At 44.5% G+C, this 26,529-nt stretch overlaps 1 protein-coding gene and 1 long non-coding RNA gene across 2 annotated transcripts in view; one reads left to right on the top strand and one right to left on the bottom strand.

Annotated features, from left to right (window-relative positions):
- The window catches only part of hecw1b (HECT, C2 and WW domain containing E3 ubiquitin protein ligase 1b), a 53,026-nt gene extending 27,201 nt beyond the window's left edge, over positions 1-25,825 (top strand). The window contains exons 7-28 of the mRNA XM_041842160.1: positions 5,813-5,955; positions 6,256-6,356; positions 6,924-8,312; positions 8,936-9,037; positions 14,114-14,264; positions 15,776-15,900; positions 16,105-16,244; positions 16,459-16,644; positions 16,854-16,988; positions 17,149-17,254; positions 17,364-17,460; positions 18,179-18,262; positions 18,359-18,462; positions 18,628-18,742; positions 18,912-19,025; positions 19,307-19,459; positions 19,804-19,902; positions 20,339-20,468; positions 20,659-20,805; positions 24,632-24,746; positions 25,126-25,324; positions 25,534-25,825. Of these exons, the coding sequence (XP_041698094.1) occupies positions 5,813-5,955; positions 6,256-6,356; positions 6,924-8,312; positions 8,936-9,037; positions 14,114-14,264; positions 15,776-15,900; positions 16,105-16,244; positions 16,459-16,644; positions 16,854-16,988; positions 17,149-17,254; positions 17,364-17,460; positions 18,179-18,262; positions 18,359-18,462; positions 18,628-18,742; positions 18,912-19,025; positions 19,307-19,459; positions 19,804-19,902; positions 20,339-20,468; positions 20,659-20,805; positions 24,632-24,746; positions 25,126-25,324; positions 25,534-25,645 (4,047 nt within the window). The 3' untranslated portion in view covers positions 25,646-25,825. The remainder of the gene's footprint in view (positions 1-5,812; positions 5,956-6,255; positions 6,357-6,923; positions 8,313-8,935; positions 9,038-14,113; positions 14,265-15,775; positions 15,901-16,104; positions 16,245-16,458; positions 16,645-16,853; positions 16,989-17,148; positions 17,255-17,363; positions 17,461-18,178; positions 18,263-18,358; positions 18,463-18,627; positions 18,743-18,911; positions 19,026-19,306; positions 19,460-19,803; positions 19,903-20,338; positions 20,469-20,658; positions 20,806-24,631; positions 24,747-25,125; positions 25,325-25,533) is intronic.
- Positions 16,616-17,232, bottom strand: LOC121535273. Its single transcript, XR_005994725.1, has 3 exons — positions 17,141-17,232; positions 16,829-16,972; positions 16,616-16,705 (listed from the first exon to the last, which is right to left on the bottom strand). It is a non-coding gene; the product is annotated as an uncharacterized LOC121535273 (long non-coding RNA).
- Positions 25,826-26,529: the final 704 nt, after the last annotated feature.

Raw genomic sequence — 26,529 nt, forward strand, 5'->3', positions numbered from 1 at the left:
TACAGGCTAGGGTTTTATATAAACCACAGCACCCCACCACCACCACCATTCTGCCGCTCAGGCACAGTGTGCATCCCAAATGGCACCCTATTCCCTAGTACACTACTTTTGACCAGCGCCCATCTACTATATAAGGAATAGGGTGCCATTTGGGATGCAGCCAACCTCACGCCATCATCATGTTCTATTCTCAGCAGCTGAAACACTTTTCAATAATAGAGCTCCCTGTTTGTCTCCCAAATAGCACCCTATTCCCTTTATAGTGCACAACTTTTTACCACGGCCCACTCTGGTCAAAAGTAGTGCACTATATAGGGACTAGGGTACTATTTGGGATGTAGCCACTCTATCTCCTTATAGGGCTCCAGGCTCACATCTCATGACTGTATGCATGCTGCGATCGCAAATGAATATTTATTTCTCATACCATTCTTCGTTCTTGCATAAACATGATGCTGAAGCTGAGTTCTATTTCTGGGTGTTGTTCATGGTGCAGCAGCGTGAGGCAACCCTCGTTTCCAAAGGTTAACGATGGGTCCCGGCTGTGGCGCTTCGATTAATTGATCCATTATGAAGGCCTTTTTATAGCATGTGCTGTGTTCCATCCAGACACATACAGTGCCTTCGGAAGGTATTCAGACACCTTGACTTTTTCCACATTTTGTTACGTTACAGCTTTATTCTAAAATTGATTAAATAAAAATAAAAATCCTCAGCAATCTACACACAATACCCCATAATGACTAAGTGAAAACAGGTTTTTAGATTGTTTTGCAAATGTATTAAAAATAATAAACAGAAATACCTTATTTACATAAGTATTCAGACCCTTTGCTATGAGACTCGAAATTGACTCGAAATTGATCATCCTTGAGATGTTTCTACAACTTGATTGGAGTCCACCTGTGGTAAATTAAATTGGTCGGACATGATTTGGAAAGGCACACACCTGTCTATATAAGGTCCCACAGTTGACAGTGCATGTCAGAGCAAAAACCAAGCCATGAGGTTGAAGGAATTGTCCGTAGAGCTCCGAGACAGGATTGTGTCGAGGCACAGATCTGGGGAAGGGTACCAAAAAGTGTCTGCAGCATTGAAGGTCCCCAAGAACACAGTGGCCTCCATCATTCTTAAATGGAAGAAGTTTGGAACCATCAAGACTCTTCCTAGAGCTGGCCGCCAGGCCAAACTGAGCAATCGGGGGAAAAGGGCCGTGGTCAGGGTGGTGACCAAGAACCCGATGGTCACTCTGACAGAGCTCTAGAGTTCCTCTGTGGAGATGGGAGAACCTTCCAGAAGGACAAACATCTCTGCAGCACTCCACCAATCAGGTCTTTATGGTAGAGTGGCCAGACGGAAGCCACTTATCAGTAAAAGGCACATGACAGCCCACTTGGAGTTTGCCAAAAGGCACCTAAAGACACAGAACATGAGAACCAATATTCTCTGGTCTGATAAAACCAAGCGTCACGTTTGGAGGAATCCTGGCACCATCCCTACGGTGAAGCGTGGTGGTGGCAGCATCATGCTGTGGGGATGTTTTTCAGCAGCAGGGACTGGGAGACTAGTCAGGACCAAGGGAAAGATGAACAGAGCAAAGTACAGAGAGATCCTTGATGAAAACCTGCTCCAGAGCGCCCAGGACCTCAGACTGGGGCGACGGTTCACCTTCCAACAGGACAATCACCCTAAGCACACAGCCAAGACAACGCAGGAGTGGCTTCGGGACAAGTCTCTGAATGTCCTTGAGTGGCCCAGTCAGAGCCTGGACTTGAACCTGATCGAACATCTCTGGAGAGACCTGAAAATAGCTGTGCAGCAACGCTCCCCATCCAACCTGACAGAGCTTGAGAGGATGTGCAGAGAAGAATGGGAGAAACTCCCCAAATACAGGTGTGCCAAGCTTGTAGCATCATACCCAAGAATACTCGAGGCTGTAATCGCTGCCAAAGGTGCTTCAACAAAGTACTGAGTAAAGGGTCTGAATACTTATGTAATTGTTATATTTCCGTTTATTTTGAATTTTTTATAAATTAGCAAACATTTCTAAGACCTGTTTTTGCTTTATCATTATGGGTTATTGTGTGTAGATTGATGAGGGGAAAAAACGATTTAATCCAATTTAGAATAAGGCTGTAACGTAACAAAATGTGAAAAAAGTCTGAATACTACCTGCAGTACATCCATCAATTTATGTTAGCTAGCACATAAAGTCACTGAGACAAACCTATCTTGTCCCAATATGCCTTATGACTAAGATTTGCCTGATTGGTCTACTATCTGTTGACAGATCTGTTGTTTTACTTTAACATTTTACTATTAGCCTTTCATGTTTTTGACGCTTTGCCCAGGTTGTTTGTGCGTTTGTGAGAGCCAGATATCGCTAGTTTAAAACAGTTTATATTATTTTATTATGCTGATTAGATTACCACGGGGGTGTGGACACCGACTCTAGGGGTTAAATTAAGGAATCTCTTTTCACTTGTGACTCATTGTTTGGGTTTAACAATCAGGCCAGACTCACCCAGCCATTACATTACAGCCTGTGGCCTACAGCAACAGTGAAAGTTAACCATCCTGATAATAACTAACACAGGCCCATTCCCCTACAGTCATTGGCCCATACAGATAGGCCTCTCTGCTTGTGATGATGCTGCAGGTTGCAGGCTCAGAACACACTGACCTTGAATCACCACACTACCACACTAGTCACTAAGAGAGTGGTGATATAATCCATGATTAGTATGACTACCGCCCAGTGACGGTCGGTGCCGTTTAAGATGAGGAGGATGATACATGTTTTTATGAGCATGGCCTTATTTCTATTACAGCATATTGGATGACTCATTCATATTCCATTCACCCAGCTCAATGTAACATGGATAGGTTTAGGCTACTTACTACTTTTCCCTATACCCATCATGAGGTTGCTACAACCTAGCCTATGAATGAAAGTTTACAACGTAGGTGCACAGTTCGAGAGAAATTTGAGTAATCAAGGTGACAGACACTGACACATTCAATACCGCCTTGCACAATCTTGCCTCCATCTAGCTGATTTAGGGTGTAATCATTAGTCTAACAGATGCAAACAAGAGTTTCTATTGGACAAATTCAGGTATGTTTATCTCCGTTTCTTTACGCTTGCTTCCTTTTAAGAAACTTTTTCAGAATGGTGCTACCCTACAGAGTGCTGTTGAGGCAACTGTAGACCTTCATTGCAAAACAGTGTGTTTTAATCAATTATTTGTTGACTTTAATATATTTAGTATCGTTTTATCTCAAAATGATCACTTTTTTAATGTTTCACTATTTTTATTTTTATGATATTCACTGAGGAGGATGGTCCTCCCCTTCCTCCTCTGAGGAGCCTCCACTGCTACTGCCTCTTCTACTATTGGTACTACCACTACCGCAGATCCTACAGTGAGGGAAAAAAGTATTTGATCCCCTGCTGATTTTGTACGTTTGCCCACTGACAAAGACATGATCAGTCTATAATTTTAATGGTAGGTTTATTTGAACAGTGAGAGACAGAATATCAACAGAAAAATCCAGAAAAACGCATGTCAAAAATGTTATGAATTGATTTGCATTTTAATGAGGGAAATAAGTATTTGACCCCTCTGCAAAACATGACTTAGTACTTGGTGGCAAAACCCTTGTTGTCAATCACAGAGGTCAGACTTTTCTTGTAGTTGGCCACCAGGTTTTCACACATCTCAGGAAGGATTTTGTCCCATTGCTCTTTGCAGATCTTCTCCAAGTCATTAAGGTTTCGAGCATGACATTTGGCAACTCGAACCTTCAGCTTTCTCCACAGATTTTCTATGGGATTAAGGTCTGGAGACTGGCTAGGCCACTCCAGGACCTTAATGTGCTTCTTCTTGAGCCTCTCCTTTGTTGCCTTGGCCGTGTGTTTTGGGTCATTGTCATGCTGGAATACCCATCCATGACCCATTTTCAATGCCCTGGCTGAGGGAAGGAAGTTCTCACCCAAGATTTGACGGTACATGGCGCCGTCCATCGTCCCTTTGATGCGGTGAAGTTGTCCTGTCCCTTTAGCAGAAAAACACCCCCAAAGCATAATGTTTCCACCTCCATGTTTGATGGTGGGGATGGTGTTCTTGGGGTCATAGGCAGCATTCCTTCTCCTCCAAACACGGCGAGTTGAGTTGATGCCAAAGAGCTCCATTTTGGTCTCATCTGACCACAACACTTTTACCCAGTTCTCCTCTGAATCATTCAGATGTTCATTGGCAAACTTCAGATGGGCCTGTATATGTGCTTTCTTGAGCAGGGGGACCTTGCGGGCGCTGCAGTATTTCAGTCCTTCACAGCGTAGTGTGTTATCAATTGTTTTCTTGGTGACTATGGTCCCAGCTGCCTTGAGATCATTGACAAGATCCTCCCGTGTAGTTCTGGGCTGATTCCTCACCATTCTCATGATCATTGCAACTCCACGAGGTGAGATCTTGCATGGAGCCCCATGCTGAGGGAGATTGACAGTTCTTTTGTGTTTCTTCCATTTGCGAATAATCGCACCAACTGTTGTCACCTTCTCACTAAGCTGCTTGGCGATGGTCTTGTAGCCCATTCCAGCCTTGTGTAGGTCTAAAATCTTGTCCCTGACATCCTTGGAGAGCTCTTTGGTCTTGGCCATGGTGGAGAGTTTGGAATCGGATTGATTGATTGCTTCTGTGGACAGGTGTCTTTTATAGAGGTAACAAGCTGATATTAGGAGCACTCCCTTTAAGAATGTGCTCCTAATCTCAGCTCGTTACCTGTATAAAAGACACCTGGGAGCCAGAAATCTTTCTGATTGAGAGGTGGTCAAATACTTATTTCCCTCATTAAAATGCAAATCAATTTATAACATTTTTGACATGCGTTTTTCTGGATTTTTTTGTTGTTATTTTGTCTCTCACTGTTCAAATAAACCTACCATTAAAATTATAGACTGATAATTTATTTGTCAGTGGGCAAACGTACAAAATCAGCAGGGGATCAAATACTTTTTTCCCTCACTGTATATCTATTGTATGTATACATTATGGACTACTTTTACATCCCATTACTATATGACCTGTAATTTAGGACAATGATACAAAAATTATGCAAACATGCTTGCTGTATGCATTAGGCAGGCAGGGGGTTAACTGCATACATGTACTGTATATACTGTAATACTGAGCCAGTGATATCTGATCCACTCCTGGTTGTTCTGTTACAAGTACAGTACAGAACAGAACAGTACAGAACAGTACAGTACATAACAGTACAGTACGGAACAGAACAGTACTGAACAGTACTGAACAGTACAGAACAGGACAGTACAGTACAGTACAGTACGGAACAGAACAGTACAGAACAGTACAGGACAGTACAGTACAGTACAGTACAGTCATAGAGGTCAGTTCATGTAGAGCTATAGAGATACCTGGAGGGATGCCAGTGCATTGCTCATCTGTCATAGAGATCACGGGGTGAATAAAAAAACGTACAGTTTCATATTTTCTTTACCTTTACATTTTGCCGTCACTGTCATTTGAGGTTACACAGGGTTGGGTAATGCATTGTTTCATGTGTATTTTTTCCCTCCATTCCAAAGTTGTACTTATTCTTACTCGTCTTACTTTGAGTTCAGCACGATGGATAGCTCCCTCTTTGTTTCCTATAGCTGCAAGTATTTTCAGCACTACTAACAACTACACACAGTGACAAGCAGCTCTATAACACTGCACACATACTTACATACAGCACCTATACAAGCATTTAAAAATGGATGCTATGTCTTTCTCTCTCCCCTCAGCACTTCAACTTTGTATCTCTGCCCACGGATGTTCTGGAGATCGAGGTGAAAGATAAGTTTGCCAAGAGTCGTCCCATCATCAAACGTTTCCTGGGCAAGCTGTCCATGCCTGTGCAGCGGCTGCTGGAGAAGCATGCTATTGGGTATGGCTCAGGAATAAACAGGACGCTCATAGGTTTATCAGGATAATCAAATGCTTATGAATAGATATTTGGGAAATCCTTTACAAGCGCCATCTAAAGCAGTAACACGTCTCTCTCTTGAATTCCCCCCCCCTCCCTTCTCCCTCATCCCTCTTCTCTCTCACCCTCTGTCCACCTCCCTCTCTTTCTCTCCCTTTCTCCCTCTCTCACCCCACTTTTCTCACTCTCACCTCCCCTCTCTATCTCTCACCTCCCCTCTCTCCCTCCCTCCCCCTCCCCTCTCTCTTTCCTCCTCCACAGTGACCGTGTGGTCAGCTACACACTAGGCCGAAGGCTGCCAACGGAACATGTCACTGGACAGCTGCAGTTCAGATTTGAGATCACTTCCTCCATTCATCCAGGTTCTTCTTTCTCTCACACACATCATCACCTGGGTTCAAATAGTACTAGTTTTCCTTCAAATACTTTAGCTGCACTTGATCGAACTTGCCTGGCGTAATGGCGTTAAGGGGATAATCCCAAAGGTGCAAACCCCACCCATCTGTTTCTCTCAGCAGGCTCAATCAAACGCTCAAAGCTTTTGAACAGAAACACATACTATTTGAACCCAGGTTTGTTCACATCCTGTTTGTCTTCTTCTTCTCATTTAGGTTAAAGTAGTCTGTTTCTTAATACAGAGGTAGGAAAATGAGAATATATAATATCTACTGTATGTCTGTCTGTAAATATCAACTGTCATATCTAGGTGTAGACAAGCAGATATTAAGCATAGGTTATTCTGGTATTGTCATGTGCCATATTGTCATGCTGCCTCGATTTATAAAATATTTTCTATTCATTGACATACCATAGCAGAAACAGAGTGGTCTATTAAGAGTTAATAGAATGTGAGTTAATGTGGATATGCCCCACTGTGTGGCAGCCAGGCCCCTGACTGGGAGGTAATGAGCTCTGTTCTCCCCCTGCAGATGATGAGGACATGTCTCTCAGCACGGAGCCTGAGTGTGCCGCTGTGCAGGAGAACCAAGTGGAAGGCCAGTCCTCCCAGGCCCAAGGCCAGGTCGAGGACACCATGAGCCTGGGTCCGGGGGCTCCTGAACTCCCCATGGATAAGGAGGAAGACACTGGAGCTCCAGAACTCCCTATTAGAGGGGATACAGATACTGATACTCCCATGGAGGGGGATCCAGCAGGGCCTTCGGGTTCAAAGCAGCCCATAGATGGAGACTCAGGGCCTGGCTGTTCCAGAGCTGAGGACCTAAAAACAGAACCAAGCAAACCAGAGGTCCATGGGGCTCAGGGGGTGGCTGTTGTGGCTGTAGCTGTTGCTGCAGAGAAGCTACCCACGGTAGAGGAGAACAGTGAGGAAGGGGACCAGCAGACCCCCTCTAGTCCTCAGCCTGCTGTCCCAGTGGAGCAGAGGGCTTTTGGGAAGGAGGCTGTGTGGGCAGAGGGTGCGGACAGTGCCCCAGCAGAGGGTCAGGTCAGCCCTGCAGTACACTCTGCTGTAGTGGAGGACATGGAGAGTGCAGCGTATGCAGCTTCTGGAGGGTCTGTCTCTGAGCCAGCAGGACAGCAGGCAGTGGGGCAGGAGGAAGGGGAGGGGGACTGCTGCTCCCTGCGCATCAGGACCACCCCTAGGCGTAAGAACCGGCCCTGCTCCCTGCCCGTGTCTGAGCTGGAGACAGTCATCGCCTCGGCTTGCGGGGAGCCTGAAACCCCTCGCTCACACTACATCCGCATCCACCACCTCCTCCACAGCCTGCCCTCTGCCCAGCCAGGTACCCAGGAGGACGGGGAGGGAGAGGAGGCTGAGACGGAGCCAGATCCAGATCCAGACCCAGACCCAGACCCAGACCCAGACCCAGACCCAGACCCAGACCCAGGCCCTGACCAGCTCAGCCCCAGGGACCAGGAGGGCTCAGAAGAGGATGAGAAGGCTGAGCCCCTGACCCCTGGCCCCAGGAGGACGCTGCCCCGCAGCCTGTCCATCGAGCGTCTGTCCGACCTAGCCCTGCTGCTGGACAGCGAGGGCCGCCACCCCCAGGGCCAGGTCAGGGGTCACCAGAGAGTGTCCGACGAGGATGACATGGAGCCATGCTGCAGTAACTCATGCTACGAGGGTCGAGGAGGTCACACCCGGGCACCTCTACTGGCTGCAAGCAGGACATCTGAGGGGAGCAGCGCTTTCTCCTCCGAAGAGGACGAGGACATGGAGGTGAGCGGAGCGGAGAGCAGGGAGCCAGGAGATGGGATGCCCCAATGGCAAGAGGCCCCATCCACGCAGGTCCAGAGCCCCCAGAGCTTCATGGGAAATGGAGAATCACCCGTGGCTGGGCCCAGTGGGAGGATAGGACGTGAGTTGTGTTCCTCACTGAATACTAACTTGAGATATCATATCAAATCAAATAAAATGTTATTTGCCACATGCACCGAATACAACAGGTGTAGACCTTACAGTGCAATGCTTACTTACAAGCCCTTAACCAACCATGCAGTTTTAAGAAAAAAAGTGTTTAGTAAAAAATAGATAAGTAAAAAATAAAAATAACTAAGAATTAAAGAGCAGCAGTAAAATAAAATAACAGTAGGGAGGCTACAATAACAGGGGGTACCGGTACAGAGTCAATGTGCGGGGGCACCGGTTAGTCGAGGTAATTGAGGTAATATGTACATGTGGGTAGAGATAAAGTGACTATGCATAGATAATAAACAGTACCAGCAGCATAAAAGAGGGGGTGGGGTGGGGGTGACAATGCAAGTAGTCCGGGTAGTCATGATTAGCTGTTCACGAGTCTTATGGCTTGGGGGTAGAAGCTGTTAAGAAGCCTTTTGGACCTAGACTTGGCGCTCCGGTACCGCTTGCCGTGCGGTAGCAGAGAGAACATTCTATGACTAGGGTGGCTAGAGTCTTTGACCATTTTTGGAGATGTAGTTTGGATAACTTAGGGTATACTGACCTGTTTTTGTCATCCCATAGGAGATTGTCCCTTACCTTCCAGTCATCCTCCAGTTAGCCAGCTTCCTGCTCTGCGTCCTGATTCCCATCACTACCCCACCATCGATGAACCACTGCCACCAAGTAAGCATTTGGTATAAATGTTGTCTGAGTCATATCATGCATATTCCTTGTTGATGAACAATACATACCAAGACAAAACAAATCATACTAAGAAATAACCATTGTCTCCCCTGTGTGTGTGTGTGTCAAATTAAATTAAATTGTATTTGTCACATGCTTCGTAAACAACAGGCTTAGACTAACAGTGAGATGCTTACTTACGGGCCCTTCCCAACAATGCAGAGAGAGAAAAAAAGAGAAATAATAAAATAAATAACACTAGGAATAAATACAGAATGAGTAACGATAACTTGCCTGTATATCCGGGGTACCAGTACCGAGTCGATGTTCAGGGGTACGAGGTAATTGAGGTAGATACAGTTTGTACATATAGCTAGGTATAAAGTGACTAGGCAACAGGATAGATAATAAACAGTAGTAGCAGCATATGTGAGTCAAAAGAGTTAGTGCAAAAAGGGTCAATGCCGATAGTCCAGGTAACTATTGGTTAACTATTTAACTAACTATTTAGCAGTCTTATGGCTTGGGGGTAGAAGCTGTTCAGGGTCCTGTTGGTTCCAGACTTGGTGCATTGGTACCGCTTGCCGTGCGGTAGCAGAGAGAACAGTCTTTGACTTGGGTGGCTGGAGTCTTTGACAATTTTTAGGGTCTTCCTCTGACAGCGCCTGATATAGAGGTCCTAGATGGCAGGGAGCTCGGCCCCAGTGATGTACTGGGTCGTACGCACTACCCTCTCTAGCGCCTTGCGGTCGGATACCAAGGAATTGCCATACCAAGTGGTGATACAGCCAGTTAAGATGCTGTCAGTGGTGCAGCTGTATAACCTTTTGAGGATATGAGGGCCCATGTCAAATCTTTTATGCCTCCTGAGGGGGAAGAGGTGTTGTCGTGACTTCTTCACGACTGCGTTGGTGTGTGTGGACCATGATAATTCCTTAGTGATGTGGACACGAAGGAACTTGAAGCTCTCTATCCGCTCCACTACAGCCCCGTCGATGTGGATGTGGGCGTGCTCGGCCCTACGTTTCCTGTAGTACACGATCAGCTCCTTGGTTTTGCTGACGTTGAGGGAGAGGTTGTTGTCCTGACACCACACTGCCAGGTCACTGACCTCCTCCCTATAGGTGAGCAGGCCAACCACCGTCATGTCGTCAGCAAACTTAATGATGGTGTTGGAGTCGTGCACGGCCACTTAGTCGTGGGTGAACAGGGAGTACAGGAGGGGACTAAGCAGGCACCTCTAAAGGGGCCCCGTGTTTACATTGACATTTTAGTCATTTTGCAGACACTCTTATCCAGAGCGACTTACAGTTAATGCATTCGTCTTAAGATAGCTAGGTGGGACAACCACATATCACAGGCATAGAAAGTACATTTTTCCTCAATAACGTAGCTATCAGTAGAGTCAGAGCTAGGGGGTGTGGAGAGCCTCCGTTACATAGAGAAGAGCAGTCTCGGTTGAGTGACCCGTCTTGAAGCCTGACTGGTTAGGGTCAAGAAGATCGTTCTGAGAGAGATAACGAGAAAGTTGATCAGAGACAGCATGCTCAAGTGTTTTGGAAAGAAAAGAAAGAAGGGATACAGGTCTATAGTCAGATGAATTAAGTGTTGGTTTCATGAGGAGGGGAGCAACTCGGGCCATTTTGAAGTCAGAGGGGACGCAGCCAGTGGTCAGGGATGAGTTGATGAGGGAAGTAAGGAATGGGAGAAGGTCTCCAGAGATGGTCTGGAGAGGTGAGGAGGGGATGGGGTCAAGCGGGCAGGTTGTCTGGTCGGCCAGACCTTACTAGTCACAGGATGTCATCTGGAGAGAGAGGGGAGAAAGAGGTCAAGGCGTAGGGTAGTTCTGTGTGAGTGAGACCAGTGGACTCAATAGGCTGAGTGAATGAGTAGCGGATGTCGTCAACCTTTTTTTCAAAGTGGTTGACAAAGTCGTCCGCAGAGAGGGAGGAGGGATGGGGAGGGGGCGGATGATTGAGGGAGGAGAAGGTGGAAAATAGTTTTTCTAGGGTTAGAGGCAGAAGCTTGACATTTTGAGTGGTAGAAAGTGGCTTTAGCAGCAGATACAGAGGAAGAGGAGGTAGAGAGGAGGGAGTGAAAGGATGATAGGTCCTGGAAGTTTAGTTTTCCTCCATTTTCACTCAGCTGCCCTCAGCCCTGTTCTGTAAGCTCGAAAAGAGTCACTCAGCCACAGAGCAGGAGGGGAGGTCCAGCCGAAAGGGAGGAAAGGGGATAGTGCATGTCATAGGATACGGAAACGGAGGAGAGTAGGGTCGAAGAGGCGGAATCAGGAGACAGGAGTGAGAAGGATTTTTAATAGGAGAGGAGAGAGTAGTGGGAGAGAGCGAAGATTGTGACGGCACATGACCATCTGGATAGGTGCTGAGTGGTTAGGGTTGGAGGAAAGGGAGACAGAAAAGGAAACAAAGTAGTGATCAGAGACCTGGATGGGGGTTGCATTGAGATTAGTAGGCGAACAGCCTCTAGTAAAGATTAGGTCAAGCGTATTGCCTGCTTTGTGAGTTGTAGAGGATTTGGAAAGGGTAAGGTCAAAAGAGGCGGGGGGGGTGGGGGAGAGAGAGTTGGAAAGAAATGAATCGAAGGCAGATGTCGGGAGGTTGATGTCGCCAAGTACGAAGAGTGGTGCGCCATCGTCAGGAAATTAGCTTATCGAGGTGTCAAGCTCATTGAGGAACTCTCCAAGGGCACCTGGTGGGCGATAGATGACAATAATGTTAAGCTTGAGTGGACAAGTGACAGTGACAGCATGGAATTCAAATGAGGAGATGGACAGGTGAGAGAGGGAGAAAATAGAAAATCTCCACTTAGGAGAAATGAGGAGACCTGTGCGACCACCACGATGACCAGATACTCTCGGACTATGAGAGAAAACATAGTCAGATGAAGAAAGAGCAGCTGGAGTAGCAGTGTTCTCTGGGGTGATCAATGTCTCCGTCAGGGTAAAAAAGTCAAGGGACTGAAGGGCAGCATAGGCTGAGATGAACTTTGCATTCTTGACCGCAGATCAGTAGTTCCAAATGCTGCCAGAGACCCGGAATTCCACATGGGTTGTGCATGCAGGGTACACTAAATTAGAAGGGTTGCAGCCAAGGGGTGGGGAGCGTCTGTAAAGCCTAGAGGGAGAGGTGTGAACATGTATAGAAAACACACACATAGTTGACAAAGCTACAAAAGAGCAAAAAGGGATAATCTGTAAATAACTAGGTAAGATACTCAAGTGAGAGAGTGGGAGAGCCTTCCTTGAATAACTCTGCGGAACAACTCGGCAAACCATCTTTGTTTCGGCTACGGTTTTAGTTTTGCGACAAAACCGCCGCTGACACGACCGCCACTTACAGCTGCCGCTGAGAAACCAGGGGAGACTGAAGAACTAATTGCGAATTGCCTAGCAGAGGTGGAGAGCACTCCTTCCTGTACTAATTGCTGATTGCCTAGAAGAGCTGAAACGACTCCCTGTCCAATATAGCCACTGATTACCAAAACAATTTACAAATTGCCCTCCCTGCCCTTTGATCCTGGTTGATGTGTCAACAACTATCTACAAATGATGAGCAGTCAGCAGTTCACACACCAAGAAAGCCATTGGGAAGACAGGCAGCACTTAAAGTAGATGGCCCTAGCTAGCAAAAAGACAGTTCTAGACCACAACAGATAAAGACAATATAAATTATACTTACCATTCCTGGAGATATCAGGAGTCCTCTAGCTATAGAATGAAGCACACTGAGGTGGAGCCTGAGAAGCTGATTATATACACTCAGAAAAGAGATGAAACAACTCCCCCTCCAATACAGCCACTGATTACCAAAACAAGTCACAAATTGCCCTGCTACGGCTATGGAGAGCGAGAGCACACAGTTGTCCAGAACAGCTGGTGCTCTCATGCATGGTTCAGTGTTGCTTGCCTCGAAGCGAGCATATCAATCAAATGTATTTATAAAGCCCTTTTTACATCAGCACGTCACAAAGTGCTTATACAGAAACCCAGCCTAAAACCCCAAAGAGCAAGCAATGCAGATGTAGAAGCACGGTGGCTAGGAACAACTACCTAGAAAGGCAGGAACCTAGGAAGAAACCTAGAGAGGAACCAGGCTCTGAGGGTTGGCCAGTCCTCTTCTGGCTGTGCCGGGTGGAGATTATAAGAGTACATGGTCATTAAGGCTAGATCGTTTTTCAAGATGTTCAAACGTTCATAGATGACCAGCAGGGTCAAATAATAATCACTGTGGTTATAGAAGGAATTTAGCTCGTCTGGTAGGCTTGCGTCACTGGGCAGCTCGTGGCGGGGTTTCCCTTTGTAATCAGTGATAGTTTGCAAGCCCTGCCACATCTAACGAGCGTCAGAGCCATCGTAGTAGGATTCGATCTTAGTTCTGTATTGACATTTGATGGTTTGATGGCTTGTTGGAGATCGTAGCGGGATTTCTTATAAGCATCTGGATTAGTGTCCCGCTCCTTGAATGCGGCAGCTCGAGCCTTTAGCTCAGTGCGGATGTTGCCTGTAATCCATGGGTTCTGGTTGGGATATGTACATATGGTCACTGTGGGGACGATGTTGTCGACGCACTTATTAATGAAGCCGGTGACTGATGTGGTAAACTCCTCAATGTTATTGGACAAATCCCGGAATATATTCCCGTCTGTGCTAGCGAAACAGTCCTGTAGCTTAGCATCCGCTTCATTGGACCACTTCTGTATTGAGCACATCACTGGTACTTCCTGTTTGAGTTTTTGTAAGCAGGAATCAGGAGGATAGAGTTATGGTCAGATTTCAGATTTGCCAAATGGAGGGCGAGGGAGAGCTTTGTATCCGTTTCTATGTGTGGAGTAAAGGTGATCTATAGTTTTTCACCTCTAGGTGACATGCTGGTAAAAATGAGGTAAGACAGATTTCAGCTTACTTGCAATAAAATCACTGGCCACTAGGAGCGCCGCCTCTGGATGTGCATTTTCTTGTTTGCTTATGTGTGTGTGTGTATGTGTGTGTGTGTGTGTGTGTGTGTGTGTGTGTGTGTGTGTGTGTGTGTGTGTGTGTGTGTGTGTGTGTGTGTGTAGACTGGGAGGCGCGTGTGGACAGCCATGGTCGTGTGTTCTATGTGGATCACATCAACAGGACCACCACGTGGCAGAGACCCACTGTAGCAGCCACGCCCGACGGCATGAGGAGGTCTGGATCCGTTCAGCAGATGGAACAGCTCAATAGAAGGTGAGTGAAGGGGTAGAGGGTAAGAAAGAGGAGAGAGCTAGGGAGACACCGTTTCTGTAGTCATGTTGTAGTCACTACAAGGTATAACACACTTGTTTTGTAGTCATTACGATACTTTTGGGATTGTTTCTTCATTGTATGTTCAAAAAGCACAACTGAAAACATACACTATATAGGGCCATTTGGTGGTTGTAGGAAGAACGTAAAGCTTTTTTGTTTTTTTGATGATTTTCATAGAAATGGTTCTGTTCTTTATGAGTATTGGGGAGTTTTGTATTAAGATCAAATTATTGAATCTCTTTGATACCTAAATATTTGTGCTGAACATTTGATCTGTGCTGTGGCTGCTTGCTATGTAAGGTGTGATTTTTTATGCTTATATTAGAGCCATTACTAGAAGAACTCTCCATCAAATGCCTGGGATATTCTGAATGGAGAAAAAATAACTAAGTCTCGACAGTAATAATCAAATGAGAAATGTGCAGAACAGGCTGTGAATAAGTGTTATTGCATAAGTGTTATTTTACAACTGCAGTGCATGAAATCTCTTAACGGGATTGGAGACCCAGAAAGCGAGGGAGGAGAAATTCATTTAAATGCTTATTGGAGGAGAGGACAGGGCCTGCCCTTGCTGCGCTGGTGGAATTCCCTGTGTGTGTCTGGAATGAGAAGCGTGTCCAACTGGAAGCATGAGCAGTGGACAGTGTCGGGCTGTGTCAGATATCTTTTTCTTTGTCAGACCTCACGTGTAGAAGACTAATATGGTAGTATAATCCATTGATCAATGGTCTCAAATTCAATTCCTCTCTCTCTGGGGCTTTGTGAGTATTAGCTTGGGTTCTGCCCCTCTCTCTTCTCTGGATGAATTAACATTGAATTCAATATGAAAAGTCAATATTCAGTGCAATACAATTGTATTTTATCCCTTTACGGGCAATTAAGAATCTGCACTAAATATCACTGGCAGACAAATTATGACCTTTCAAGCTGGATTTGACTGCATAAACTCAATGAGTACGGTTACATGCACACAATAATGCGATTATTGTGGATAGTCAGATTAATATAATAGTTCGATTAAAACGTTTACATGCTTTGCAAGATTTCCCTAATAATTCTGTTTACATGGACACATCTGAAATCAGGCTACCTGATGGCACTCTGATAAATGCAGAAAATCTGATAAATGCAGAAAATCGCCAATCAAAATAAACGTTCTACCACAGCAACCATGTTATTTTTTTATCAGCGTATGCTTACTTCGGTGTTGACCTTATGCCGATTAAGATAAGCAGAGTAAGGTGTTTACATGACTATTGCATATTCTGCCTACTGCCATAATCAGTTTAAAATCGAATTATTACTGTGCATGTAAACGTACTCAGATAAGAGATAGTATATGATAAGTCATAATCACTAGTGTCTTGCACACTTAAAGGAATGGTCTATATGCAGGCACCGCTGCTCTGACTTAAGGATGTTTAGTAAATGTGTGCTGGTGTGTTTGTCAGGTACCAGAGTATACAGAGGACCATGGACACAGACAGGAGTGAGGATGAAGGAAGCAGAAGCAGGAGTGCGAGAACAAGCCTCAATAACAACAGCAGTGAGACAGACTCTCCTCCAATGGCTAATGGTAAGTGGGACCACACCACAATGTCTCAATTACAGAATGCAATAAGCTGAAGTGCTATTTAAGTGTAGTCTTGCTTTGTAAAACTCATGGGTATACACAGAGCCTGTTTAGTGAGAGACTTTTCAAAGTACTACATACAACATTGTACACGACAGTCACCATTCAGTTAATTTTCCTTTGTTTTCTCCTGGTGTCTGTGTGTAGAGCTGAGAAGAGACAGCTCCTCCTCCTCCTCCTCCTCCTCGTCTCCAGTCAACAGTCAGAAGATCACAGCTCTGCTACAGAGCCCAGCGGTGAAGTTCATCACACACCCAGAGTTCTTCACTGTCCTCCACGCCAACTATGTGAGTACCTGTCTCCCCAGTGGACAATTATAACTATACACAGTCAGCATGGCTCATCTGACAAATAAGCATAATTTCCCTTTGAACAGCAATACCAATGCTCAGTAACATATTGTAGTCTTTAGTAACAGATGCTGAATATTCTTCCATTTTGGTTCAGATTGGTTGCGTATGGTGTTTCCATGGTCATGCAGTGGTCTTCTTCTCTTCTCAGGGGGCCTATCGCATGTTCACCAGCAGCACGTGCCTGAAGCACATGATCCTGAAGATTCGTCGAGATGCTCGTAACCTTGAGAGGTACCAGCACAACAGAGACCTGGTCACCTTCCTCAACCGCTTCGCTGACGCCCAGCTGGAACTCCCCCGGGGCTGGGAGATCAAGACTGACCCTCAGGGCAAGGTACAGAGACAAAGATCCTTAGTTCATCCACAGCTAACTCACCCACCTATTCACATAAGGGCTGTGGGAAAAATGGGGGGGTGGGGTGGGTTGAATAAGTATTCTAATTATTCTTTTGATTTGGTATTTGCCTTCAGATCTAGCAGTGTTTAGATTTGTGTTTCTAACTTTGGTAAGTTTTTACCTGTAACATCTTCTCTTTGGTCCAGAACTTCTTTGTGGACCACAACAGCCGAGCGACCACGTTCATCGACCCCAGAATCCCGCTGCAGAACGGTTGCCTGTCCAACCACCTGACCCACAGGCAGCACCTGCAGAGACTACGCAGCTACAGCGCAGGAGAGGTCAGGAGAGTCAAACAGCACACAGAAGACATTTCCTTGTTTTTAAGTGTTGTAACTGTTTAATTGGGGCCAATCATGTATTAGAATTATGGAAATATGGAATTGAATTTATGTATTTGCTTGTTTATAACTGAACCTTTTTTCATATGTACTTTTTCAGGCCTCTGAGGTCTCCCGTAGTCGAGGTGTGGCCTTGTTGTCACGGCCAGGGAACAGTGTGGTGGCAGCAATACGGAGACAGCATCCTCCAGACCCAGTACCACAAGGTGAGTACTGTACATACACAAAGAACACAGTCATAAATCACATTTACCATATCGTTTCTGTTGTAAGTCTAACTGTCTTCTGAATTCAATGTCTTCCTTCCACTCACAGCTTATAATGAGAAGATAGTGGTCTTCCTGCGTCAGCCTGGAATATTAGAAATTCTAACGGAGCGCCAGCCAGCCCTGTCCAGGAACCATTCCCTGAGGTAGATAAACACTGGGGGATGAATTTGATTTATTTTTCATATGAGGACCTTGTAGATTCAGAGAATGTGAATATTTCTCACTCACTGCTGTATTGGTTCCTTAAATACTTCCATAACTGAACTTCCCTTTGGGAACTACTCATGTAATTACAGTGTAACAAGTCTTGTAATTACTTATTATTACACCTTACTTATAGCAGTAACGCTAACCTCACCCCTACCCCTAGCTTTATGTACACATCCTGGTTCAACCCTATCCCGAGCCTCAACCACAATCCTAACCCTAGCTTCATGTCCACATCCTGGTTCAACCCTAACCTTAGCCTCAACCACAACCCTAACCCTAGCTTCATGTCCAGATCCTGGTTCAACCCTAACCCGAGCCACAACCACAACCCGAACCCTATCTTCATGTCCACATCCCGGTTCAACCCTAACCCTCAACCATAACCCTAACCCTAGCTTCATGTCCACATCCCGGTTCAACCCTAACCCTAACCCTAGCTTCATGTTCAACCCTAACCTCAGCCTCAACCACAACCCTAACCTTAACCCTGAAGTAACCCTAAGTACAGTGTAATAATGAGTACTTGTTACACTGTAATTATAGGAATAGTTACACAGTATAAAGGGTTATAAAGTTATTATATTATATGTCAGGTTTGATAAAACACACATACCCAGTCTAGTCCAGATTATAGTGTATGTGGCATTGCAGGGAAAAGATCCACTACATCAGAACAGAGGGAACCCAAAGACTGGAGAAACTGGCATGTGATGCAGACCTGGTGATACTATTGAGGTAGGATGCAACTGTTCATATTACCCGTGAATAAATGTTTTGTGTTGTAGTATTGTAATTATCTTCACGTTTGTGACTTTTTGGATCTCCCTGCAGCTTGTTTGAAGAGGAAATCATGTCATATGTTCCACCCTCCTTCCATCCTGGCTTCAGCTTCTCTCCTCGTTGTTCACCTGGGTCTTCACCACAGAGCTCTCCAGGTGGGTTTACACTATTGGCAAATGGAGCTGTAGTGGGTTGAAAATGTACACCCAAGAACATTTGGTTAATTCACAAGAATTGTTAAAAAAAAAACATGTCACAGATGGTTATCCTGGTGTTGTGTATGTGTCTTATGTCATGGAGTTGAATGTGCTTGTCAACAGGAATGTCGAGAGCGAGAGCGCCTGCCCCTTACCGGAGAGACTTTGAGGCCAAACTGCGCAACTTCTACAGGAAACTGGAGGCTAAAGGCTATGGCCAGGGCCCAGGAAAGATCAAGTAAGGAAAACTGTCCAGTAACATGATCACTCACACCTTTTTCAAATACAGTTACAGCTCTATACAACCCTACTGTTTCTAAGAAGCTTTAGGAATGTGTATGCAAATTAGCACCATGCTGTATATCCATGTCTGTGTTGCTCAGCATCCTATGATTGTTGTGTTCCAGGCTTATCATCCGGAGAGACCACCTGTTGGAGGGTACCTTTAACCAGGTCATGGCCTACTCACGCAAGGAACTACAGAGGAATAAGCTTTACATCACCTTCATAGGAGAGGAGGGGTACGCCAAAGCTTCTTCTATTGACCTGAACACAGACATTACAACAAAGAGGGACTTTGATCCTTGGAGTTCAACCATTGCATGAAAGTGCATGTCTTTACAAATATGGAATTCAATTCAGTTACTTGAAAAAGTAATGCATGTGTCAAGAAAGAAACCCCTCTTGTCTTTTAAAGAATGAACTGCTCATTTTGGGGAGATATAGAGGATAGTGCATGTCTGTTTCATTCTTCTGACTGCTACTGACAGATAACTCTGGTCTTCTCTTCTCATGCCGTCAGGCTGGACTACAGTGGGCCGTCCAGAGAGTTCTTCTTCCTGCTGTCTCAGGAGCTGTTCAACCCCTACTACGGCCTGTTTGAGTACTCAGCCAACGACACGTACACCGTCCAAATCAGCCCCATGTCCGCCTTCGTAGAGAACCATCTGGAATGGTGAGGAGGGCATCTGCTTGTCCTGTGTTTAAACTTCCTTCAAACTCATGAAACCTGGGTTGTGTTCATTAGGTACCAACGGGAAGAAAACTGACTGTAACTGGGAGGGACTACCTTGACTTGTCTATTAAGAAACACTATTTTTCGTGTTCCATTGCAAAGCATTTTCAAATGTTTTCCATTGTCCTAATGAACATGACCATGGGCTTGTTCTTATTTGTTTACCTATTGGAGGCAGAAAATGAATGGCTTTCATGGAAGTCTCATGTGATGAGACCTAAACACTTTCATTGCATTGAATTTGTAGTTGTGTGTGAGACCTGTCTCTGTGTGTTTTTGTGCAGGTTCCGGTTTAGTGGGCGTATTTTGGGACTGGCGTTGATCCACCAGTATCTCCTGGATGCCTTCTTCACGCGGCCCTTCTACAAGGCTCTCCTCAGACTGTGAGTGTATGTCTGTCTGTCTGTCTGCCCGCACACACGCCTGTCTGTGTCTCTGTCTGTCTGCATTGGCCTTAACAATTATTCTGTATGGAAAAATGTCTCTGCCATGTACACAAGAAAGAAAAATAATCCATAATTGATTAGTGTGCAATCAAGCATAAATGTCGCCAGTAGTTTGAGGCTTAACACAGTCTAACCCAGATTGACTTTCTAGAGTGAGAACTAATGACAAGTCTCTTCAGATAGGATGATGATAGGCTACGACAACTGACAGAATCAGCATTCTTTACATTTACACACAAAGCAAATGTACCTCAGGCTAGTGAGTGAGTTAATCACTCCCCTTGATTGACTTTAAGACAATGGATTGCTTTGTGCAGTAATAGTTAGTGAACCCCACAGCAGTTGTGTGAAATAAATATGTTTACCTGTGCAGAGCCACTGACCTGAGTGATCTGGAGTACCTAGACGAGGAGTTCCATCAGAGTCTACAGTGGATGAAAGACAATGACATCACTGACGTGCTGGACCTTACTTTCACTGTGAATGAGGAAGTCTTCGGACAGGTATGTGTGAAGTACTAATACGTACAGTGTCTACACACATACACCCAAAGCAAGCTGAAGTACTGTATAACATGTTCTTTTTTTTTTTTTACAGTGTGTATCTTTCAGTATACTGTACACTTTCATGGGGACTTTTCTATTGTAAGGTGTGTCTGTATTGTTACATGGATATTACTCTATTTGTGGGCAGGTAACAGAGAGAGAGCTGAAGTCTGGAGGGGCCAACATTAATGTGACAGAGAAGAATAAGAAGGAGTACATTGACCGCATGGTGAAGTGGAGGGTGGAGAGAGGAGTGGTCCAGCAGACAGAGGCACTGGTCAGAGGCTTCTATGAGGTACAGCAAACACTCTCAGGGCAACAACCATTGGCCATGGCATGATTTCCCCCCATTATTTCCAATTTGGTTTATTGTTTTTCCAGCCTTGCTATGATTTAAGAGGGTTTTCACTTTGCACTTCAAATATGATTTCTTCAAGTTTCTTAGAATGCAATAGAACATGACTATCAAATGAAATCAACAAATGAATGATGGGAGCAATGTGTCTAAATATGTGACTGACTGGCTCGATTCAATCCTATGTAGCAAAATTTGAAATTGTGTTTTTTATATTGGATCAAAGTAGAGACTCAGAGCTAGAAAATGTTATATCATACACTGCAGTTGAGGAACAATGGGAAAGTAATTCTGCTTTGAAAGTTGATAAACTTGTAACCCCACTTTTGAGAAAATGCGCCTTGAATGTTTTTGTACACCTACTGGAGAGCTCTTCTTTGTCTACACCCATTCATTTACATTTACATTTTAGTCATTTAGCAGACACTCTTATCCAGAGCGACATACAGTTAGTGAGTGCATACATTTTCATACTGGCCCCCCGTGGGAAACGAACCCACAACCCTGGCGTTGCAAGCGCCATGCTCTACCAACTCATTCAGCATCGTTCACACCCTCTTAAGCCTTAGCCCCACCCATATCTTTAAGGATTCACATTTGAGGCCATGTGCTAAACAGAGTGAGTAAGGTAGTGTAGTAAACAACCAAAGATTTCAAGACTAAAAGTGTAAAACAACTGTCTCCGGATTTCATCTTCAAACTAAGGGCAACCATAGCAGTAGTAGTGCATACACCAAAAAAAGTATGCACGCATGACTGTAAGTCGCTTTGGATAAAAGCGTCTGCTAAATGGCATATTATATTATTATTATTATAGTGAAAGTAGTAGCAAAAAGTACACTTTATCTAGTCCTTGGCCTATATCCTAATCTGACTTTGGTGCAGGTCATGTTGTTCTTCACATTACCGTCTCTGGTAAACACACACTATATCAAATAAAATCAAAGTTTATTTATCACATGCACAGGATACAGAAGGTGTAAACGGCACAGTGAATTGGTTACTTGTATATTTGCATAGTAGCAATATCAAAAATAGAAAGTGTCCAGATAAATATTTTATATATTTTATAATTATTAGATGATTCTTACCCAGACACACTTGTCTAAATTGATGGGTCATGTGAAATAAATGCTATAACCACCCCCCAGCCACATCTAGCTAAGTGGATGGGTCACTATTGTCTAGACATGTACACATGTTCATGAAATAGAATAGATTACCGTAATCACCCCTAGACACAACTGGCTAACTTGATGGGTCATGTAATCACCTGGCAAAGTCTTATGTTTAGACATGTAGCTTGCTAGCTAGCTAAACAATGAACCTAATGATGCTTTCAAGACAACTGGGAACTTGGAAAATATGAGGTCAAATCATGACGTCAGTGATCTTCAGTTCGGAAAGTCTGGGCTCTAGAAAGAGGCCCAAGTTCCCTAGTTGGAATTCTGTGTTGGATGACCGTTGAAAATGATTTTTCCCAGTCGGAGCTCGTTTTTTTTCCCCGAGTTCCCAGTTGTCTTGAATGCACTGAAGTCGGAAGTCAGAGATTTCTGAGTTCCTAGTTCCCAGTTGTTTTGAATGTGGCAATAATCTCAACCCATACTGATTGTCATAGCTAGCCACCATGCATGAATCTGCAGGTAGCTAAAGCTAACCAACTAGGTTCAATGTTAACTAGCTAGCTAACATTATGCTATAACTAGCAATGCAAATGTATTTCTGAGATACAAATAATATTACTACACAGATCATACACGTAATGTTACCTAGCGAGCCAGCCAGCCAGCTAACGTTAGCTAGCTAGCTAACAGTACGCTTTAACTTGCAGTGAAAACGACTTTCTGACAAAATTAGAAACATATCATATCTGAAAATGTAGCTAGCTAGACTCTTACCCGTATACATGGATGAACGCTTCTCCCTCTCTGCCCTTAGTTTGAAGATGAAATCCGGAGACAGTTGTTTTATACAACAGCCTTCTGTGTTTTCTTTTCGACTCCCTCCAGAATTCTCTACATCTCCTTAGCCATCAAACTCTGTTTCCATATGGAATCATGTAGTAACCAAAAAAGTGTTAAACAAATCAAAATATATTTTATATTTGAGATTCTTTAAATAGCCACCCTTTGCCTTGATGACAGCTTTGCACACTCTTGGCATTATAACAACCAGCTTCATGAGGTAGTCACCTGGAATGCATTTCAATTAATAGGTGTGCCTTCTTAAAAGTTAATTTGTGGAATTGATTTCCTTCTTAATGTGTTTGAGCCAATCAGTTGTGTTGTGACAAGGTGGGGGGGTATACAGAAGATAGCCCTATTTGGTAAAAGACCAAGTCCATAATGGCAAGAACAGCTCAAATAAGCAAAGAGAAACGACAGTCCATTACTTTAAGACATGAAGGTCAGTCAATACGGAAAATCTCAAGAACTGAAAGTTTCTTCAAGTGCAGTCACAAAAACCATCAAGCGCTATGATGAAACTGGCCCTCATGAGGACCGCCACAGGAATAGAAGACCCAGAGTTACCTCTGCTGCAGATAAGTTCATTAGAGTTACCAGCCTCAGAAATTGCATCCCAAATAAATGCTTCACAGAGTTCAAGTAACAGACACATCTCAACATCAACTGTTCAGAGGGGACTGTGTGAATCAGGCCTTCATAGTCGAATTGCTGCAAAGAAACCACTACTAAAGGACACCAATAATAAGAAGAGACCTGCTTGGGCCAAGAAACATGAGCAATGGACATTAGACCAGTTGAAATGTATCCTTTGGTCTGGAGTCCAAATTGGAGATTTTTGGTTCCAACCGCCGTGTCTTTGTGAGACGCGGTGTGGGTGAGCGGATGATCTCCGCATGTGTAGTTCCCATCGTAAAGCATGGAGGAGGAGGTGTTATGGTGTGGGGTTGCTTTGCTGGTGACACTGTCTGTGATTTATTTAGAATTCAAGGCACACTTAACCAGCATGGCTACCACAGCATTCTGCAGCAATACACCATTCCATCTGGTTTGGGCTTAGTGGGACTATATTTTGTTGTTCGACAGGACAATGACCCAACACACCTCCAGGCTGTGTAAGGGCTATTTGACCAAGAAGGAGAGTGATGGAGTGCTGCATTAGATGACCTGGCCTCCACAATCCCCCGACCTCACCCAATTGAGATGGTTTGGGATGAGTCAGACTGCAGAGTGAAGGAAAAGCAGCCAACAAGTGCTTAGCATATTTGGGAACTCCTTCAAGACTGTTGGAAAAGCATTCCAGGTGAAGCTGGTTGAGAGAATGCCAAGAGTGTGCAAAGCTGTCATCAAGGCAAAGGGTGGCTATTTGAAGAATCTCAAATATAAAATATATTTTGATTTGTTTAACACTTTTTTGGTTACTACATGATTCCATATGTGTTATTTCATAGTTTTGATGTCTTCACTATTATTCTACAATGTAAAAAATAAAAATAAAACCTGGAATGAGTAGGTGTGTCCAAACTTTTGACTGGTACTGTATATAATTATTTCTCACAACTATCTACGCGCTCTCCACCTCTTACCTTTTCCCTTCGCTTGTGGACTTCAGTGCACAACACATCAGCTGTCTGTGACCAGACCTTCATATCATGACCGCTAACCGCTGCACACAGCCTCTCTCTCTCTCTCTCTCTCTCGTTCAAATGCCTCTCCTGTGAAGTAGTGACGTGTGACATATGCCTAGTTTCCTGAAACGAGTCACATACAGTATGTTCTATGTTCCTGCAATATTTCTCCAGGTGGTGGACTCACGGCTGGTGTCAGTGTTCGATGCCAGAGAGTTGGAGCTGGTCATTGCTGGGACAGCTGAGATAGACCTCAATGACTGGAGGAACAACACAGAGTATAGAGGAGGTGAGCAGACTGCAGTGAAGCACATCACTGGACATTACCTAATGGAGAATCTTCAATGAACATGCTTTTAGTCTAGGACTATGGTGACTGTAGTAGGTACGGTAATCTAGCCCAACGTGTTTTATGGATAATATGTGTTTGTGAAAGGCATGTGATATAAGGAGCACATTTAATTGTGAAGACACAGGCCACATTCCCTTGTTGAACCAGCCCCCCTGTAGCCTGTAGCCCTTGGTCCTAAACTGTATATGCTATAGCCATCTTTTCTATGGCATGTCAACAATAAAGGAGTTGGCTACTGCACATCCGGTATGGGACCAGCTACCACCCCTGTACCCCGTCTGTAACATGCCTTCTTCATTGGCCTTCTCCATTGCAGGCTACCATGACAGCCACATAGTGATCCGGTGGTTCTGGGGGGCTGTGGAGCGCTTCAACAATGAGCAGAGGCTGCGTCTGCTGCAGTTTGTGACGGGCACCTCCAGTGTTCCCTACGAGGGCTTCACTGCGCTACGGGGCAGCAACGGCCTGCGACGCTTCTGTATAGAGAAGTGGGGCAAGATCACCGCTCTACCCAGGTAATATACAGTAAACTCTCTACCCAAGACTATAATTGTATGATTACATTCTGCTATTACAGGTCTGTACATGCTTTGGATTCAAACTTTCCTAATTATGTTAACCTTCAAACCCCTGCATAACTTTCACATACAACATATTTGGCGAAAAACTATTCAGTTGAGGTGGTTGTCTAATGCTGATGATCTACAGTATATCTATCTTCCAGGGCGCACACATGCTTCAACCGTCTGGATCTCCCTCCGTACCTGTCCTACACCATGCTCTATGATAAACTGCTTATCGCTGTGGAGGAGACCAGCACCTTTGGCCTTGAGTGAAGGAGAAAGACATCGTCCCAAATGGGACCCTATTCCCTATATAGTGCATTTAAGTATTGCACTAAGGCAAAGATCATCCACTAGATTCAGCCACGTGACAATTTCTCCTTGAGCAGATGGTCAGGGGGCCGGAACATACTGTAATTACAAATAATTTGTATACTGCAAATTGACCGCAAGAAGCCCAAACAGATATAATATTTGACTAAAACAATCATTTCAAATTTTGCTTACATTTGTATATGTTCACAATATCTCTCTATTATGTGTGGGAATACTTTGGAACAGATTTACAAAGTTAAAATGACTAGGAGCTGATTTGCTGGTGTTTTTACAGTCTTTTATTCCATTTAAATAAAATCACGTCCCGCCAGTTGGTGAACCCTGCACTAGGGAATAGGGTTCCATTTAGAAAGCAGTCAAGATCTTACTGTCGGATCCTGTGCCTCAGGACTGAGGACTCTACTGTATGCAACACTCCCTTTTTACTGTACATTTCAATACAAAGACTGTACATTTCTCTTTTTTAACTATCTATGTACAGTGTACAAGCAAAAGGAAAAGCCAACCACCACCGCATACATTACTCACCTGTTACAATGTACCTTTGTTAAGGGGATATTGCATAAAGGAACCAAGCTGTATGCAATAGCTCTTATTTGGCCTCAGCCTATAACGGTACTCAGGGCCTTGACTCAACACATCACACCAACGAATAGGCTAGTCCATCTCTCACAGTGCACCTTGCACCAACAGCCTCAGCTAGCATCGTCACATGATCTATCACCAATCAGAACCACCATTATCACTAGAAGAAATGCCTCAACTCGCATTATAAGAGGGAGAGAAATTCCTCAAATTCTGTCACGTGAAGAACCACTACA

The sequence above is a fragment of the Coregonus clupeaformis genome, chromosome 21 (assembly GCF_020615455.1).
Source record: "Coregonus clupeaformis isolate EN_2021a chromosome 21, ASM2061545v1, whole genome shotgun sequence".
Classification (NCBI taxonomy): Eukaryota; Metazoa; Chordata; class Actinopteri; order Salmoniformes; family Salmonidae; genus Coregonus; species Coregonus clupeaformis.